Here is a 20,945-nt window from a genome sequence, read left to right on the forward strand (position 1 = left end):
GTTCACTACTCCTATATCATGGTAGCTGTCAAATCTTGTCAAATCTTCACTATACTTCCTCCATTTTTAACAATTTCTTACTGATTCCTTGTGGTAATTTTTCTTAACTTACAAACTCAAATTTGGGGCTATGGTGTTCCTGGGAGTGTTGATTTTGAGGTTTATTTCAATATATAACCAATAGACACTTTTCTACTCTGTCCTCTACTCCTAAGAAATTTGGGCAGTTTACATTTGTAATTCCTGGAATAAGATATCTAGACTCTTTTTTTTTTTTGCTTAAAGCTTCAAGGTAGTTCATTTTCTTCCAGGAATTCTAGTTAATCTTTTGGCCAAGCTGTGCTTTTCCTCAAAGCTTTGCTTGTGGCATTATTCTCTTCTTCTAGGATTATGTTTTAGGCATACCTAGCTCATTAAAAGCTCTTTATTCTTTAGTGTCTTGTTTTGTTTGCTTATTTTTCTAGTCGTATTTTCTGAATCAGGATTTTTCATGAGGACTCTGCTATTTTACTACTTGTGCCATAAGACACATCACAAACTCTCTAAGTCTCAGTTTCCTTATCCATAAAATGAAGTGATTATCTAGATGACCTATAATATTGCTTACAGGTCTAAAGTTATGACCTTTAGACAAGTTTAAGCAAAGATGAAATTTGTTCGTGTATCTTCCTTCCCTTCTTTGCAGAAACAGGAAGCATGCATATACTACACTACAGAAAGTGTTTTAGTAATTACATCATATTAGCATTCTTTTCCCTGCCACCTTCATCTTCACCCACCTGCAGTTACTTTAGTCATTACTGCTATGAAGGTCTGTTAAATCAATAATTATTAAACTTCTGCTATGTTGTTTGAGAATCAGATTGGTGTACTAGAAAGAGAAGTAGACGTTAAAATAAAGACAGGTCTTAGAATCACCTCTGACACATACTGACCATCTGATCCTAAGCAACTCAGTCATGCTGCACTACAGGCCACTCTTTAAGACTATATGTTGTAGAGAGTGAATTCATCATATTGAAGAAAGAAATGAAAGATAAAATGATGTTCCTAGCTGTGTAAATGGTATTAGCAGTACATAATAAAAAACATATATATAGGCACAATCGCAAGTTAAATAAAATTATAACCTTATAAGTATCTACATTATACATAAAAATACTATGGAATAAAATTCAACAATCTATAATTTCAAAGTGGGTACTTCCTCCATTGGCACAGACCATAATCCTGATAAGATTTTCTTGAGAACAGCATATACTGAAAAATCTACTACTTTGAAATCAACCAAGTAATGAACTCCAAATTTAAACTGGTCAAGCTGGTTTTTCTCTGACATAGCCTGCAAGAACCAAGGATCAAGAACTATTAGATATAACCAAATTTGTTCTAAGAATATTTGTTAAAAGGGGGTTTTTCCTTCATTTTTTCCAATGGTGAATAGATGTTTTCTTCAATAGGAAATAAATGGTTTTTGTTTTTTAAAAAATTATTTTTTAGGGGGCAGCTGGGTAGCTCAGTGGATTGAGAGTCAGACCTAGAGATGGGAGGTCCTAGGTTCAAATCTGGCCTCAGACACTTCCCAGCTGTGTGACCCTGAGCAAGTCACTTGATCCCCATTGCCTAGCCCTTACCACTCTTCTGCCTTAGAGCCAATATACAGTATTGACTCCAAGATGGAATGTAAGGGTTTTAAAAAAAAAATTATTTTTTAAAAACTTCCTTCAGATAAAACTTACATAGTGTATTAGAAATAGATACTGTGGGAGATATATCTATTGTAATAAATGAGATACTCTGACTTGACTAGAGAGATACTAGGGGAAACCTGAGGGTGCCTAGTTGTAATAGAGATAGAGATACTTCTGAGAGATAGAGATACTACTAGAGGGGATACTCTGGCTGACTATTAATCACTACTGATGGATAATAGATCAAGATATTTCCTACCATGCACCCTTCACCTCCCAGTTTTCCACCCATGCCCTCCTGCCTCCCCTTCCCCTTCCCCCCTGTTAGTCAGCCACCATTCTATGTAACTCTAAGGTGAACTGTGAGGTTTAGAGAAGATACTCTTATTCTCTTTCTCAGGTAAAGAGGTTTATTGGGGAGGACAAGGATAGAAGATGAGGTGAGAGGGATAGGGTTGTCCCTAGTCTATAAGGAGGGTTAGGATGATTTTAGGAAATGTCAATCCTGTCACAACTGTGACACAAGAATCTATCAGGGAGATGGAGGATATACAATCAGTTCTTCACACTCTAAGCGACCAACAAAAGTTAATTTCTTGTCAGCCTAAATCGAGAAGCTCCCCCCTCCCCCCCAAGGATCCTTCAGCCTGGGACAGAAGCTAACAGAGGATCCAGTTCCCAGCTTCTTCTCCCTCCAGCCTGGCTTGACTCTCCATCTGACTTTCCTGGGAACATTCTATTTGGAAAGTTCTTTCTTGATTGACAGCTGAGGTCCTTTACTTTGTTTTGCATGCATGAAATTCTCTCTTCCTTCATACCTCTTCCACAATAGCCAAGATTAGAAGAAAAGCAGTAAAATGGGGGGAAATTTTATGGTTTCTCAGAAGTCTCATATGTAAAATATAAAGAAAATTAGGTGAACATAGAATAGTTTACTTGTCAGATCTATGGAGAAGAGAAGAATTTAAGAACAAACAAGAGATAGAGAACATTACTTATCATAGCAGAGTTCACTGAAATGCAGGTTCATATAGTTGGTGGACTTTACCTTAACAACAGTACTTGTAGGCTTTATAAATATAGGACCTCAGCACATCTTCCCAATAGAAAAATACTGAAATGGTATTTCAATGAGCTAAAAAAAAGGTTTTTCCTCCGGGGATATTCTAGTAAAAGTCTGCAGGTAATTAAGAGTTTTCAGGATTGAAAACCAATTTCCAAAATGGTTATGGGTGTTTTCCCTCACAAGCAAGAGCAAATTCTTAATAAAAGCTTCAGAAGAGCCCAGAAAAATAATATCATCTTCTAAGTCTAAACCTTTGATATTTAGAAGTATTGTGATAACCTGAACCTATATAATAACAGAGATCTCTCAAGAGGTCTATATGACCGTTGGGACAGACCTCTATATATAAGATTCTAGAGAATCTTCAAGGGCAACCAGAGCAGATCAAAGTACATTCCCTGAATTGCTAGTTCAAAATTCTTTTTATTTCAACTAAATGTATTTTTGCTGAATATCTATTACATGCAAATTACTCTACTAAGCACTGGGGGGAGAATCAAAGATAAACCTTCAAGAAGACTACAAATTAGTAGAAGTCAATAGTTTGCAAATAGTATTTAGATGGAAAGAATGTCTTAATTCTTATTCTCAATAATTATAATTTTGCACTTATCTAAAAGAGAGCACTAGCCTATAAACCAGATATTCCTGGAGAGCCACTTTTTTTCTGAATTTTTAATTAAACAACAGCTAAAAGTTAAATTTAACTTAAAAAGAATAAAGTTAGGGACACTACACACCAAAAAACTAAATATGATTATTAGCCTGGAGTTGGGAGGAAAAGGGATGAATGGGAGGGAAAGAATGAGGTAAAAGGAAATGAAAATCACTTATAATTCTTGTACATTTGTGTTTTATTTGCCAAATGGAGAATTATCGTAGTTTTAGCATTTTCATGTTGCCTCTAGTTTTTGTTCTTATCCTTACCTTTCCAGCTGTGGCAAAATATTCACCATCAGGAGACCATTCCATCAAATGTACAGACACTGAAGTTCTAAGAAATGAAGATAAACTATTTTTAACATATATGATCCAATACAATATTTTAAAGCTGTATAATACTGAAATTTTTACAACTCTTAAAATATTACTTTTTAGAAATATTTCTTAAAATAAAGCAATAATCAAAATTTGATTTGTCCAGGAGCAAGCGACCTAAGAGGTTATTTAGTCCAGCCACAAAGGAAGTAGAATTGCTAACTTACTTGCATTGCCAGATGCATTTCCAATCATTTAAAACAGGAGGAATTTTATTATCTTTGACTTGATCCATTTCTTCTTCTTCTTCTAGAATGTCACTTTCTGGAGGAGCCCATAACTGTACAGAATCAGTTGCTGTTAGCAATCTGTTACCTGAAAATTGAAAATGTATTTAATTAATATGTAATATGATTACACCTAGATATGCCTTTCTTTAAAAGAGGGTGGAAAGTGGAAAGGGAGTTCGAATACACTAAGAAAATACAAGACACTATTTTTAAAAGCCATTTTGTTATTAAAACAAAGAAAAAAAACAAATAAACATTGGGGAATTAGTTAATGTAGTATTATTGGTGAAAGGAAATTGTTCAGAAGATTCACCCATCCAAAACAAGTTTGTCAAAGGTCTCTGATACTAGGGAAGAATCCAATTTATGAACAAAACTAGGAGTATATTTCATGTCTCTGAGATTACTTTGAGAATAAGAAAGAAATATTCTCATCAAAGTCTGGACAAAAACCATATGGAAAATGAGCTCTCATCAACCTATTATATATATATATAAAATCATGTTTTGAGAACATTGTAGAGTATAAAATATAAAACAATGAGACTGGTTTTTATATGATTTCTAAAACCAACCAATCTTTCCTTCTTCCTAGACACAGCTTTTGGATTTAAATAATAAGAAGTTATTTACATAATGTTTTACTGTTTACAAAATACAATATGTTCTTCATTTGATCTTCACCAATAGCCATTTTAAAGATACAGTTACAGAAAGGGATCATGAAAGAGAAAATGAGTTATTTATCCAAGGTCACTTAGCCAGCAAATGTCAAAGAGAGAATTCAAACCCAGAACTTTTGCCTTCAAGTTTGGGGCTCCAACTAGTACAAAATAGCTGCTTCTAAGAATTCTTCACTACTCCTCCACAGTTATTAAAGCCTTATAGAATTTCAAATCTTTCTGAGTTATAAATGCTAATTTCCTTGAATATAAGTGAAAACAAAAGGAGGGAATTTTCTTCCTATTTTGTACAATATTTATAATTCTACCTCAGAATAGATTAAGAATAATTAAGTTAACTAGGGAAATAATTATCTAAATTTTTTCATTCTTTTGTGGAAGATATATTTCATAATGATTAGAACTCATTATCAACAATTATGTAAATTAAATACATATAATATTAGGGAACATAACTGCTTTTTCACTGTCCCCCTGAAAAATTTGGTTCTATTTATAACATTCATTATCTAAATTAATTTCAACCAAATAAACAAACATGTGAAGCAATATGTGACTACAAATTGAAGCAAATTGATATTTCTTCATTTCTAATTACCTTGAGGATCCCATGCCAAGTTGTAAGTCACAGAACTCAGGAAAAATTGTCCAGTTTTAAGCCACTGGCATTTGATTTGCTAGAATATAAAAGAAAAAAAAATTCTGTAAATCCTAAAAATCATACAAATAGGCTAACTATCGTATTAGCACTTGCCCCCATTTCTCCTCTCACGGGAATAAGAAACAGGAAAACTAGAAATGAATTTAATGTTATACAGTTTCCTTATTCTCCAATTCCAACCCCATAAACATAAGAATGTAATGTTTATATTTTGCTAAAAATACGAATGAAATTTAAAATATTAATTGAAAAGGCAGATTGTTTAGCATTTAAATAACATTTTGAATGTACAATTGCTTCTCTTGGAATGTTTGCTACAATGGAAATAAACACAGGTCTCTAGATCCAAGACCTAAATGGAAATTGGACTTGACAAAAAAAGAAATCACAAGAGAAAAAATAAAAGCTTTAGTACTATAACATATTTACTTGAATAAATTGCTTCATTTTCCCTTTGATTGTTTGATTGTTCCACTCTCAAAGCGGGAAATAGGGAATAATTATGGAAGAAGGGAAGGATTATCATGAACTGGGTTTTGGTTAGCCTCTAATCTTTTTAAAAATAAGTTATTTTCAATGATCCAAGACAATTCTGAAAAACTAATAATGAAAAGGCTATCTAATTCCAGAGAAAAAATTGATGGAATCTGAATACAAATCAAAATATGGTATCTTTTTTCTTATTTTCTTCCTGAATTGTTGTTTCTTTTTTAAACCCTTACCTTCCATCTTAAAACCAATACTGTGTATTGGTTCTAAGGCAAAAGAGTGGTAAAGGTTTAGGCAATGGGAGCCAAGTGATTTGCCCAGGGTCACACAGCTAGGAAGTGTCTGAGGCCAGATTTGAACCTCTAGGCCTGGCTCCCAATCCACTGAGCCATCCACCTACCCCCCCATGAGTTTTTTTAAATATGTATCTTCTACAACATGACCATTATGGAAATGTTTTGCATGATATCAAGGGTAAAACCTATATCAAATTACTTGCTGTCTCAGAGAAAAAAAGATGAAAGAGATGAAGAGAAAGAGTTTAGAACACAAAATTCTAGAAAACTAATGTTAAAATTGTTTTTATATGTAATTGGGGAAAATGAAATATAAAAGATTAAAATACAAAAAATAAAAATAAGTTATTTTGATACCCTTTTTATTAAATATTGTCACCTTTTCCAGATTATAATACTCTACCCTGGATCTAAATGCTCCCTTATAACATGGAAAAAGTTAGCTTAAAAACAATCAATGAAGCATCCATATCTGACAATGTATAAAACATTATGTCCTCAAACACCTTTCCCTATACCTCTTTCAAGAGAAGTCTGCTTTAACAACCTGAATTCCTGGATCTCATTCTCATGGATTCATTTGTAGTTTCCAAAACCAATTCCCAAATCTATATATCCAGCCCACATCTTTTTAATGAACTCCAATTTTACATCTCCAACTGCCTCCAAATAACTTAACTGTATGATCTACTGGTAGTTCAAACTTAACCTCTCTAAAACTTCAGAGAAAAGAAAATGAAGAAAATATTCAAATGATATAAAATAAATAAAAACTAGGAATATAAACTGCAGTACTACATTTTATGCCAATGATCTATGATTTCATTCAATGAGTTATTTTCCACACTAGATACAGATCACAACTCATCTAGAACTTGAGCAGTAGGTCCCCAGATACTTTCTGTGCACTTCACTACTTCAGAAAGTACTCCATTCTATTTTGAGACAGTTCTAATTATTACAAAATCTAACTTTGTTGTGAGCCATGAGCCAATATCGCCTCCCACTGATTCTCATTCTTCCCTACAGAGCCACAAAGAAAACTAGTCTCCTTACCACATGAAAACTCTTTAAGTTTTAGAAAAAGGTTATTATTTTCTATGCAAGCCATTATAATTTCTTCTTCTTCTTGAGACTAAAAACCCCCTAATTTGACTGTTTATAAGACCAGGAAGTTATCAAGAATCAAGCAACTTCTCCAGGAAGTTGACTAAAGTTCAGAGAGCTAAAAAAACCAAGGATTTCTGCTGCATTGAATACTTACACAATTTCTCTTGTGAGAATTGATACCCAGGGGTTCAAAAATACAAACAGCATTTCCATATGAAGATGCAATCTGAAAAGAATAAAATATTAATGTATAATAAAAGCAATAAAACTTATCTTCTAGATGGACATATAAGATAACTGTAGATAACTGAAAAACTATATGAATGTCCAAAAAACTTTTGGACCATTTCTTACAAAAATTCCAAATGTCATACAAAAAATTTTCAAGTTTCTTATAAAAATTCCTTCCATAATGGAAATCAAGTAGATTTTCCTTCCTGAATTCATAATTTATTCAAAAGAGAATATTATTCTGTCCTATAAGAAATATTTCAGTTTTCCGAATCTTAAAAACAAAGCTGTATTTACCATATGCCATTTTGTTAGAAAACAAAGGAAGCATAATTATGGGCATTCTAAGATATCACATAAATCATCAACTGTTTGCTAAAAATAATCCCAAAAGTACACCCAAAATATAAAATATTTATCTGAGTTTTAGATGAAGCAAAGAGGACAGAGACAAAAAGAAGGAAAGGAATAAGGTTGTGATAAGAGGAGATAGATGAAGAAGAGGAAAGTTCTTCTATAACCAGCAATTCCCAGTATGACAGATTTGAGTTTCTAGAAGAGCAGGGAGATGCCCAAGAGTCGGGTATACAAGTAAACCCAGTTAAAAAGACCCAATATAATATCTGCTCCCCTCAAAAAAAAACCTCTTCTCTTACTTGCTGAATAATGGAAGTATTTTAATGGAGAAAAAAAGATTTCCCCTTCATTGGAACATAAATTTAGAATTGGAAGGGAGAATTTAGAAGGACATCAATTCCAATCTCTTCCTTTTATAGATGAGGAAACTGAGGTTGAGAGAGGATGAATGATTTGCCCAGGAATCAAGATCTAATAAGGGTCTGAGTTAGAATTTATTCCAGAGCAGTTTAAAATGTAAAGGTAAGTGTAAAGTGTGTAAACACTTTAATGTGAATGAATTTCAAAGCATAAACAGTCAATTAATAAAATGTAAAAAACTCATACAGAAGGAAACCAAGTATCCAATTTATTTGTCTGGACTCAAAGTATGAGTAGTCACCACTGAGTGTGTTAGTAAAAAAAAAAAAGGAGACAAACTGCTCAGCCTTCAAGATTTTGTCTAGTATTTTCAGGGGTATTTTTTCCTCCTGAAAAATCAGGGGTAAAGGTTACTTTATACTAAAAAAAAACAACTTTACTGCCAAGTTATTTGTCAATACCAGTGTCACTATAGACACATTGCCCATAGATAATCTACTGAAATCCTCTTTGTTGAATATCATACAGTGAACTGGCTTTTCTAGGATCTCTAAGGTGATCTTACTTACATGTAAATGTAGAACACTGCAAAATGAATGAGAGAAATCTGAAACCCTCCATACTTCCATACAACAGGCTAATAAAATATATAGAGAGGTAAGCTAGATCAAAAGAACAAAACAGTCATCAAAGAAAACAAAAATAATTGTAGTTATATCCTATGATATTAGGTCTGCTTTCAATTATATATCATCTTGTAGAAGTAGATGTTTAATTACAAATAAATAATTCCTCATTAGGCATTTCCAGCTTTTTAAGAGGCTAAGTCACAATTATTTTAACAGATTCAAAATTTAATAAGATTTGAAGCTAATATATGATAATGACCAGTTTCTCTAAAACTGAATATTTAACTATTATTACTGCAGGTTAAAACCATATTTTAATGATCTGATAGGTTCATCTAATTGTTATTTTATCCAACTCTCATTAAAATGGATCCTATCCACCCCTGATTTTTTCCTTTCATTAAGTGAACATTTAACACATACTGAATTAAATTTGGGTCCAAGATGCAAATGAGAATGTTATCCATTACAGAACAGTTTCATTTGTTACACAGGCAATGTTAGAAAATATTCTTAATAAATTATATGATCTTTAAAATGTTAGCAATTCTTCAGGGGTTTAGAAGCTCAAGTTTAGCTGGATTTTTTGGATCAGTGTGATGGTTCTGTTGAAGTTTTAGCTGATGGTTTCTTTTGGGGCAAAGAGAAGTTAGAGAAGGGGAAGGAACATGGAAAAGAAAGGCAAAAAAGCAGAACATGATCACAGATACTGTTTTAGATCTGAAAAAGGTTATAAAAATAATATGAAAGAAAGATGGGATGATTTCAAGTTCCATGGCAATAATCTGTCAGAAACCTCTGAATTTATAAATTACCCCATCATCAGCTTAGCAGCACTTAGCAGTTTATCTATTCAGAGGATAATGGTTTAGTTCTTTTATAGTGTCTGCCAGATATTTCAACAGTATATATTATCTTTTGCAATTTGCTGTGGTTGTGTTGTTTTGGTGTTGTTTTTTAAACAAAGTTACTAAATTTCTTACTCTTCCATGCTGATTAGAGCACTCCACACAGCTGACTTGGATGTTTCCATGTTTAGCACCAGGGATGATCTGCACACATTCAAAGTCATCAGCCAAAATAACAATATCACAGCCCGATCCATATGCCTAGAAAGAAAAATTTTAAATTATGTGATGCATAAATTTTACACCATGGCATAATACTTTTAAAGAATTTCTTCCAAAAGAGTTCAACATATATTTTAATACATACAAAATTAACATAGTGAGACTCTCAATTACAAAACAAGTGTTTTAAAAGTTGCATAATAAAGTAAACATTTATAAAAGCATTTAAGATCCTCAGTCTTTCTACTGGGTAAAAATAATAATATTTTATGCATTACAGAATTAATGGGAAAAGTCTCCTGGGAACTACTGGGAAAAGTCCCCATTCAGCATAATTTTAATGAGAAAACTACATAATTAGTTTAGATTATTTCTAATGTACCTTCGCATTCTAAAATTCTACAAATATATTTTTTCCTATTTCCACATTTTTCAGTAACCCCTTCTTCCTCTTTTGCAACTGTATGAATTTATATAGTAAGAACATACACAAAAACATTTCTTCCAAAGGCTACTTGCTACCTCTTTTTTTAATTGTGTTTGTATTAGCTCTTTTTTTAAATTTTTAACATTTTAACATGTTTACATGATTCATTTTCTTTCCTTCCCCTCTTCCTTCCCTGCTCCTGGAGCTGACAAGCAATTCAAATAATAATCACATTATCACTGGATACCTATTTCCATATTATTAATTTTGCAATAAAGTAATCTTTTAAAACCAAAACCTCAAATCATATATCCAAATTAACAAGTGATAAGTCATATGTGTTTCTTCTGTGTTTCTACTCCCACAGTTCTTTCTCTTGATGTGGATAGTATTCTTTCTCATAAGTCCCTCAGGATTGTCCTGGAACGTTGCATTGCTAACTAGTAGCAAAATCCATTTCATTGGATCATTCCACAATATTTCAATTTCTGTGTACCATGTTCTCTTGGTTCTGCTCATTTCACCCCACATCATTTCATGGAGGTCTTTCCAGTTCATATAGAAATCAAGCAGTTCATCATTCCTTAAAGCACAATAGGTTTCCATCACCATCCTATACCACAATTTGTTCAACCATTCCCTAATCAAGGGACATAATGCAGCCATGAACATTTTTGTACAACCATTTTTTACTATCTCTTTGGGTTACAAACCTAATAGTGATATTGCTTGGTTAAGGGGCATGCATTCTTTTAAAGCCCTCTGGCTATAAATCCAAATTGCCTTCCAGAATGGTTAGATCAATTCACAACTCCACCAGCAATGCACTAATGTCCCAATTTTGCCATATCCCCTCCAACATTTATTATTTTCCTTTACTGTCATAGTGGGCAACTGCTAGGTGTGAGGTGTACCTGCTACTTCTAATTTAATCCTCTTAAGTCTTTAATGTTAAAATTCAAGGTTCACAAATATTTTTAAAGTAATAAATTTATAAATTAATAATATGGGGCATCTTTTACAAGATACTCTTCAGGACCATGACTATGACAAAATAGAGATATTTAAAAGCCATCTCTCAGCCACCAATCACCACTTCCCAGATGATACCAAGTAGCATCTTGGGAAATAAATAAACAAGTTCAAATTTAAGTTAGGGAAATGAACCATAAGATTATAGAATTAAAACTGACAAAAGACCTGAAAGGTGATGGGATCCAACAGATCAGAGGGTTAAGTAACTTGCCCTGGGTTACATGGTTCATAGGTATCCCCTCCATTACATCATATTGTCTATGTGTATAGGCATAGATAAAGACTGCATCATGACTGGATATCAGTAGTAGATAAATTAATGTACAAAAAACTAATTATAGGAAAACCTTCATTAATTGAATAAACAAACTATGGCATATGAATATAATGAAAATGACTGCACCATAAGAAATAGACTTTCTGAACTAATGCCTAATGCAGTGAGCAAAATCAGGACAATTTATACAATACAATAGCACATTGTAAAGGAAATAATTTTCAATGGCATAAAGAACTCCGATAAATACAATGACCAATTATATCTTCAGAAAACAGATAACGAAGCATGCTTCACATCTCCTGGCAAAAAGATGACTGACCTTAGGTAAAGAAATGAACCATACAATTTTCAGGTATGTCCTATCTGTGAATTTATTTTGTTTGACTGTTTGTTACAAAGGAGAGGGTGAGTTATGGAAGGAAAGAAAGTAGATAGAGATATGAGAAAAAAAATTACCAAAAAAGTATCAATGAAAAATTTTTAATGTACATACGAGAGAAGCAAGCCGAACAGGACACAGACTATTAGGGTAAATATAGGCACTTCAACATTAAATTTTTAACAAGTACTTTAAAAAAAGGAAAATTTGCATGTAAGAAATTCATATAAATTTTTCTATTCTTTGACTATGTAAATAATAGCTAGCAGTAATAAGAGCTAGGATTTGTACAGTGTTGGTTTGCAAAGTACTTTATGAAAAGTATTCCATTTGATTCTCTACAAAAACCATAGGAGGTAGGTAATATTATCATCCTCTTTTAACTGATGAGGATATTGAGGCAAACTGAGATTAAGTAACCTGATAGCCAGAATTACACATCTAAGTGTTTGAGGAAAAATATAAACCCAGTTGTTCCCTTCTCCAAGTCCAGTGCCCTATTCACTGGTTCAATGTTCATGTGTTCATGTTTGTCAAGATGCTGATTTTTTTAAATCATTTCAGTGGATAGAAAGCCAGGCCTAGACAAGATGGCTGCTTAGAAGCAGCGAAAGATCAGATCTTGGAAACCCTTCCTTACCGACCGCAAACTGAGTGCTCCTAGGACACCGAAATTCAAGCTGAACAACAGGACAGACCCAGGGAACCCTCCTCCCGGACCTGAAACAAAAGGAACGGCCCCCCAAAAGCCAGAACCCTAGATCACTCGGATCTAAGGGGTAGGCAGAAGGAAGGTCCCAGGACCCATCCCCCCCCAACCCAGAATGCTAAGCCCACGGCAGCAGCGGGAACCTCAGGGCCAGCAAAAGGGCTTCAGGGCTGGCTATTCTGAAGGACTCACCTTGAAAGCAACCTGAGCCAGTCTCCCGGGCGCCCAACACAGAAGGCAGGGAAACATAGAGAGAAGGGAGAAGCCTGTAGCCCCCTGGCTAGGTCCATCCATCTGAGTCTCAAGGGAGGTTCCAGCTTTAGGGCACCAGCTAAACCCAATCCCATCAGGAGCCCTAAGAGCTATTGAAAGGACAGAAACCTCAGGGCCAGCAAAGGGGTTGCTCCAAAGGGCATTCCTTGAAAACAACCTGGGCCAGTCTCAGGGCATTCAAAACAGATTATGGAGGAGGAGGTTTTTTTGCTTCAGGGCTCATTCGGCCCAAACCAGCTGAACCTAATCCCATCAGGAGCCCTCAGACCCCAGGGAGGCCACTACCCCTCCCCTCTTAGAGAGCAGGGTCTTCTGAAAAAACAGAAACCTAGAGGCGGAGTCAAGATGGCAGCATAGAAGGAGCATAGACCTGTCAGCCTGGCCAGAGCTTTGGAGATCCTCCATATTTGTTCCAGCCGTCCAGGAAGTTTAAAACTCGGAGTAAACCCAGCCCAACTAAGCTGAACTCAATCCCATCAAAAGTCTCCAGAATGCAGGGAAGCCCAGGCATCCCACCCATCCTCATTGACTGCTGGACTTTACGCCAATCAAAAGCCTCCAGAGGACAGGGAAGCTCAAACCCCCCAACAACCCTCCCCCAGAGACCACACCAAGAGATCTTCTGTTAAAGCTCCAAGAGGGGACACTGATAGAAGTCCCCAAAAAACAAAAAAATGAGAGGAACAAGAGCACAGACAAATACGGGGAGTAAAGAAGGGGTGAATTTGAGCAAACAACAGAAAAAGAAGAAATAAGCTACAATAGACAGCTACTACTCAGCAAATGGAACAGAGGAGGAGAGATCAGCAAACGATAAACCAGAAATCGCAGCGAATTGGATACAGGCTGTAGAAGAACTCAAAACACAACTAAGAGAGGCTGAAGACAATTGGGAAAAGAACTTAAAAATTAAGATAAGTCATCTGGAAACAGAGGCACTTGAACTAAAATGAGAAAATAGTGTTAAATCAACCAGCTGAAAAAGAGGCAAAGGAGATGAAAGATGAGGCAAAGGAGATGAAATACGAGGTAAAGAGGATGAAAGACAATCTTCAAAGAAAATTAGACCAGAAGGAAAAAAACGACCAAAAAGCCAGAGATGAAATCCAATCTTTAAGAACCAGAATAAAACAACTAGAATCAAGTGACCTCACAAGGGAGCAGGACACTATAAAACAAAACAAAAAGAATGAAAAAATTGAGGAAAATGTGAAGCATCTCATTCACAAAACAGACGATTTCGAAAATTGTTCAAGAAGAGACAATTTAAGAATAATTAGACTACCAGAAGACCATGACAAAAGAAAAAGCCTGGACATAATACTAGAGGAAATTATCCAGGAAAACTGTCCCGAGATCCTAGAACAAGAGGGGAAAGTGGAGATTGAAAGAATCCACAGATCACCCCCTGTATTTAATCCCCAACTAACAACACCAAGAAATGTTATAGCCAAATTCAAAAACAATCAGATGAAAGAGAAGATATTACAAGCTACCAAGAAGAAGCCATACAGATACCATGGAAACACGGTGAGGTTAACACAGGATCTGGCTGCATCCACACTGAAGGACCGAAAGGCATGGAATACAATATTCCGGAAAGCAAAGGAACTAGGTCTACAACCAAGAATCAACTACCCAGCAAAACTGGCTATATTCTTAGAGGAGAAAGTATGGTCATTCAACAAAATAGAAGAATTTCAAGAATTCCTAAAGAAAAGACCAGACCTGAACAGAAAATTTGATGTCCAAGCACAGAACTCAAGAGAATCATCAAAAGGTAATTAAAAAAGAGGGGGGGGGGAACAAACAAACAAAACAACAACAAAAAATTTTTAAGAGACTCAATAAGTTAAAATGACATGTATCCCTATAAGAAAAGAGGTCATTGGTAACTCTTAAAAACTGTTGCTATCACCTGAGCAGCTAGAAGAATTACACTCAGAGGGAACAGTGACAAACTGTATAGGAGGAAAGGATAAGACATAAATAGGTATATAGATATATGCATGAATAAATACATATACATGTGTATGTGTGTGTATATATATATACATGACAAGAGCTAAAAAAGAAAAGAGGTTATAACTAAAAGAAATGGGAAAAGAAACAAATGGGGGTAAATTTATATGTCACAAAGAAGCTCATGGCAGGAGGGGGAAGAACATCGATACACTGGAAGGGTAAAGAGGTTGGAGATAGGAAATACTCAACTCTTACGTACTTTGAAACTGACCCAAAGAGGGAAGAACAATCAAATCCATTGGGGAAGAGAATAGATTTGCACCCTATAGGGGAGTAGAAGGGTAAAAAACAGACTGGTGGAGAGGGAAGCAGTACAAGGGAGGGAGAGGGTGGGGGGAAAATTTTTAAAAGACTACAGGGGAAAATAAGGGAGTGAATAAGAAGTGAGGGGGATAGAAAGGGAAGTAAAATATGGCGGGGAACAAGAGGGGGGGAACTGACTATAAACAAACATAGAAGGAAATAGTGAAAGAAGAAAAGGCAGGACCAGGAGTAGAAATCAAAATGCTGGGAAATACACTGCTAGTAATCATAACTCTGAATGTGAATGGAATGAACTTACCCATAAAACGCAAGCGAATAGCAGAGTGGATTAGAATCCAAAACCCTACCATATGCTGTCTGCAAGAAACACACATGAGGAAGGTAGATACGCATAGAGTGAAAGTAAGAGGATGGAGCCAAATCTATTGGGCATCGAATGATAAAAAGAAGGCAGGAGTAGCAATCATGATATCGGACAAAGCCAAAGTAAAAATAAATCTAGTTAAAAGAGATAGGGAAGGTAATTACATCCTGATAAAAGGCAGTATAGACAACGAGGAAATATCTGTACTCAATATGTATGCACCAAATGGCAGAGCATCCAAATTTTTAAAGGAGAAACTAGAGGAGCTCAAGGATGAAATAGATAGAAAAACTATACTAGTGGGAGATCTGAACCTTCCCCTATCCAAACTAGATAAATCAAATAAAAAATAAATAAGAAAGAGGTGAGAGAAGCAAATGAAATCTTAGAAAAATTAGAGTTAGTACACATATGGAGAAAAATAAATAGGGACAAAAAGGAATACACCTTCTTTTCAGCAGTTCATGGTACATTCACAAAAATTGACTATGTACTAGGTAGGCACAAAATCATTGCAAACAAGTGCAAAAGGGCAGAAATAATAAATAAAACCTTATCAGACCACAATGCAATAAAAATAATAATTAGTAAGGGTACATGGATAGATAAATCAAAAATTAATTGGAAATTAAACAATATGATTCTCCAAAACCAGCTAGTTAAAGAACAAATCGTAGAAACAATTAATAACTTCATTGAAGAAAATGACAATGGTGAGACATACTTTCAAAACCTATGGGATGCAGCCAAAGCAGTATTCAGGGGGAAATTTATATCCTTGAGTTCATATATAAACAAATTAAGAAGGGCAGAGGTCAATAAATTGGGCATGCAAATTAAAAAACTAGAAAGTGAACAAATTAAAAACCATCAGATGACGACTAAATTAGAGATCCTAAAAATCAAAGGAGAAATTAATAAAATTGAAAGCCAAAGAACTATTGATTTAATAAATAAGACTAGAAGCTGGTACTTTGAAAAAACAAATAAAATAGACAAAGTACTAGTCAGTCTAATTAAAAAAAGGAAAGAAAAAACCAAATTGACAGTAACCAAGATGAAAAGGGAGACCTCACCTCTAATGAAGAGGAAATCAAGGCAATCATTAAAAACTACTATGCCCAATTATATGGCAAAAAATATGGCAATCTAAGTGATATGGATGAATACTTACAAAAATATAAATTGCCTAAACTAAAAGAAGAAGAAATAAATTACCTTAACAACCCCATATCAGAAAAAGAAATTGAACAAGCCATCAAAGAACTCACTAAGAAAAAATCCCCAGGTCCAGATGGATTCACAAATGAATTTTATCAAACATTCAAAGAACAACTAACCCCAATACTATACAAACTATTTGACAGAATAAGCCAAAAAGGGATTCTACCAAATTCTTTTTACGACACAAACATGGTACTGATCCCAAAGCCAGGCAGGTTAAAAACAGAGAAAGAAAACTATAGGCCAACCTCCCTAATGAATATAGATGCAAAAATCTTAAATAGGATACTAGCAAAAAGACTCCAGCCAAGTCATCACAAGGGTTATCCACTACGATCAGGTAGGATTCATACCAGGAATGCAAGGATGGTTCAATATTAGGAAAACCATCCACATAATTGACCATATAAACAAGCAAACTGACAAAAATCACATGATTATCTCAATAGATGCAGAAAAAGCATTTGACAAAATACAACACCCATTCCTATTGAAAACACTAGAAAGTATAGGAATAGAAGGGCCTTTCCTAAAAATAAAAAACAGTATATACCTAAAACCATCAGCAAACATCATCTGCAATGGGGAAAAACTCAAAGCCTTCCAAATAAGATCAGGAGTCAAATAAGGATGCCCATTATCACCTTTATTATTTAATATTGTACTAGAAACACTAGCAGTAGCAATTAGAGTAGAAAAAGAAATTGAAGGTATTAAAATTGGCAATAAGGAGAACAAACTGTCACTCTTTGTGGATGATTTGATGGTTTACTTAAAGAATCCTAGGGAATCAACCAAAAAGCTAATCAAAATAATCAACAACTTTAGCAAAGTTGCAGGATACAAAATAAACCCACATAAGTCATCAGCATTTCTATATATCTCCAACCCAGTTCAGCAGCAAGAATTAGAAAGAGAAATTCCATTTAAAGTCACCCGAGACAATATAAAATACTTAGGAATCTATCTGCTGAGACAAACACAGGAACTATATGAACACAATTACAAAACACTCTCCACACAATTAAAACTATATCTAAACAATTGGAAAAACATTGATTGCTCATGGGTGGGATGAGCTAACATAATAAAAATGACCATCCTACCCAAACTTATATATCTATTTAGTGCCATACCCATTGAACTACCAAAATACTATTTTAATGAATTAGAGAAAACCATAACAAAGTTCATTTGGAAGAATAAAGGATCAAGGATATCCAGGGAAATAATGAAAAAAAAATACAAAGGAAGGTGGCCCTTGCAGTCCCAGATCTCAAACTATATTACAAAGCAGCGGTCATCAAAACAATTTGGTACTAGCTAAGAGACAGAAAGTAGGATCAGTGGAATAGACTTGGGGTAAATAACCTCAGTAAGACAGTCTTTGACAAACCCAAAGACCCCAGCTTTGGGGACAAAAATCCAGTATTTGATAAAAACTGCTAGGAAAATTGGAAGACAGTCTGGGAGAGATTAGGTTTGGATCAACACCTCACACCCTACACCAAGATAAACTTAGAATGGGCAAATGACTTGAATATAAAGAAGGAAACTATAAGTAAATTAGGTGAACACAGAATAGTATACATGTCAGACCTTTGGGAAGGGAAAGATTTTAAAACCAAGCAAGACTTAGAAAGAGTCACAAAATGCAAAATAAATAATTTTGACTACATCAAATTAAAAAGGTTTTGTACAAACAAAACCAATGTAACTAAAATTAGAAGGAAAGCAACAAATTGGGAAACAATCTTCATAACAAAAATCTCTGACAAAGGTCTAATTACTCAAATCTATAAAGAGCTAAACCAGTTGTACAAAAAAATCAAGCCATTCTCCAATTGAAAAATGGGCAAGGGACATGAATAGGCAATTTTCAGTTAAAGAAATCAAGACTATTAATAAGCACATGAAAAAGTGTTCTAGATCTCTTATAATCAAGAGAGATGCAAATCAAAACAACTTTGAGGTATCACCTCACACCTAGCAGATTGTTCAACATGACAGCAAAGGAAAGTAATGAATTCTGGAGGAGATGTGGCAAAGTAGGGACATTAATGCATTGCTGGTGGAGTTGTGAATTGATCCAACCATGCTAGAGGGCAATTTGGAACTATGCCCTAAGGGCGATAAAAGACTGTCTGCCCTTTGATCCAGCCATAGCACTGCTGGGTTTGTACCCCAAACAGATAATAAGAAAAAAGACTTGTACAAGAATATTCATAGCTGCGCTCTTTGTGGTGGCCAAAAATTGGAAAATGAGGGAATGCCCTTCAATTGGAGAATGGATGAACAAATTATGGTATATGTTGGTGATGGAATACTATTGTGCTAAAAGGAATAATGGAGACTGGAACAACCTCCAGGAAGTGATGCAGAGTGAGAGGAGCAGAACCAGGAGAACAATGTACACAGAGACTGACACATTGTGGTACAAGAGAATGTAATGGACTTCTCCAGTAAAGGCTTTACAATGTCACTGAACAACCTGCAGCAATCTACGAGAAAAAAAAAAAAACTATCCTCAAGCAGAAGACAAACTGAGGGAGTAAAAACACCAAGGAAAAGCAACTGCTTGACTACAGAGGTTGAGGGGACATGATCGAGGAGAGATGCTAAATGAGCGCCCTAATGCAAATACCAACAACAAGGAAATGGGTTCCGAGCAAGGACAGATGTGATACCCAGACGAATCACGCGTCGCCTAGGGAAGGGGCTGGAAGTAAAAGAAAATGATCTATTTCCAATGAACAATGTATGAAAATGACCAAATAAAATAATGTTTTAAAAACTTCAAAAAAAAGAAAGAAAGAAAAAAAAAGAAAGCCAGGCCTAGAAACAGGAAATTCTGGGTTTAAATCTGGCTTATATACATACTAGCTGTGTGACCTTGGCCAAGTCACTTAATCCCAATTACTTAGCCCCTACCACTCTTCTGCCTTGGAACTGATACTTAATATCAATTCTAAGTCAGAAGATAAGGATTTTTTAAAAAGTAAAATGTAAAAAACACTTCATAGATTTAGAGTAGAAGGGAGAGTTTTCCAGGCATGTTGGCAGCCAGGAAAAAAGCATTGAAACAGAAGATGGAATGGTGTGTGAAAGGAACAGCAGACCAGTATGGCTGGACTGTAGAGTAATGGGGTGGGAAGGAGGGTTTAAAAATTAAATTGCCCAGAGGGACCATACTCTTTGACCCTGAAACACCACTACTACTAGGTCTGTATCCCAAAGAGATTAAAGATGGGGAAAAGAACCTACTTGTATAAAAATATTTATAGCAACTCTTCTTGTGGCAACAAAGAACTGTAAACTGAAGGGATGTCCATCAATTGGGAAATAGCTAAATAAGTTGTAGTATATGCTTGTAATGGAACACTATTGTGTCATAAGAAATGACGAAGATGAGCACAAAAAAAAAAGAAAGGCTTGTATGAATGATACAAAGTGAGCAGAACCAAGATGACATTGTACACAATAACAACAATAATATATGATGATAAACTGTGAATGACTTTACTATCAACAAGGCAAGGATCCAGGACAACTCCAAGAGACTCATATACACCACCACAGAAGGAACAGAGTCTGAATGCAAATTGAAACATACTATTCTCCACTTTATTTTCCTACATGAATTTTTCTCTAGTCTAAGCAATATGTGTCTTGTTTCATAAAATCACAAACATGGAGATATGTATCATATCATTATATATATATATATATGTATATATATATACATATATATACATAACAACTATATCATATTCCCTATTTTATTAGAGAGGCGGGGAGGTGGAGGGAGAGAACATAGATTGCAAAATGTCAGAAAATGAATATTTAAAATTGTAGCAACATGTAATCTGGAAAGTAATTTTTTTAAAGAATGTAATTCGATTGAAAGAACAGAAAGGGACCACTAAAAGTAAAGAACTTTAAATGTCAAACAGAGGACTTCAGATTTGACCCTTGAGGTAACAAGGGAACTACAAGAGTTTATTGAGCAGGGAAGTGATACAATCATGCATTACAAATATTAATTTGGCAACTG

At 34.8% G+C, this 20,945-nt stretch overlaps 1 protein-coding gene across 5 annotated transcripts in view; it reads right to left on the bottom strand.

The window, feature by feature from the left end:
* Positions 1-20,945, bottom strand: part of DMXL2 (Dmx like 2) — a 163,992-nt gene that overhangs the window by 111,953 nt on the left and 31,094 nt on the right. For all 5 annotated transcript variants that reach the window (XM_007479955.3, XM_007479954.3, XM_001370018.5 and 2 more), the window contains exons 2-6: positions 9,825-9,950; positions 7,419-7,490; positions 5,307-5,385; positions 3,963-4,110; positions 3,685-3,751 (exon numbers count right to left, since the gene is read on the bottom strand). In XM_007479955.3, coding sequence (XP_007480017.1) covers positions 3,685-3,751; positions 3,963-4,110; positions 5,307-5,385; positions 7,419-7,490; positions 9,825-9,950 — 492 coding nt within the window. The remainder of the gene's footprint in view (positions 1-3,684; positions 3,752-3,962; positions 4,111-5,306; positions 5,386-7,418; positions 7,491-9,824; positions 9,951-20,945) is intronic.

The sequence above is a fragment of the Monodelphis domestica genome, chromosome 1 (genome assembly GCF_027887165.1).
Source record: "Monodelphis domestica isolate mMonDom1 chromosome 1, mMonDom1.pri, whole genome shotgun sequence".
In the NCBI taxonomy this organism is placed as follows: domain Eukaryota; kingdom Metazoa; phylum Chordata; class Mammalia; order Didelphimorphia; family Didelphidae; genus Monodelphis; species Monodelphis domestica.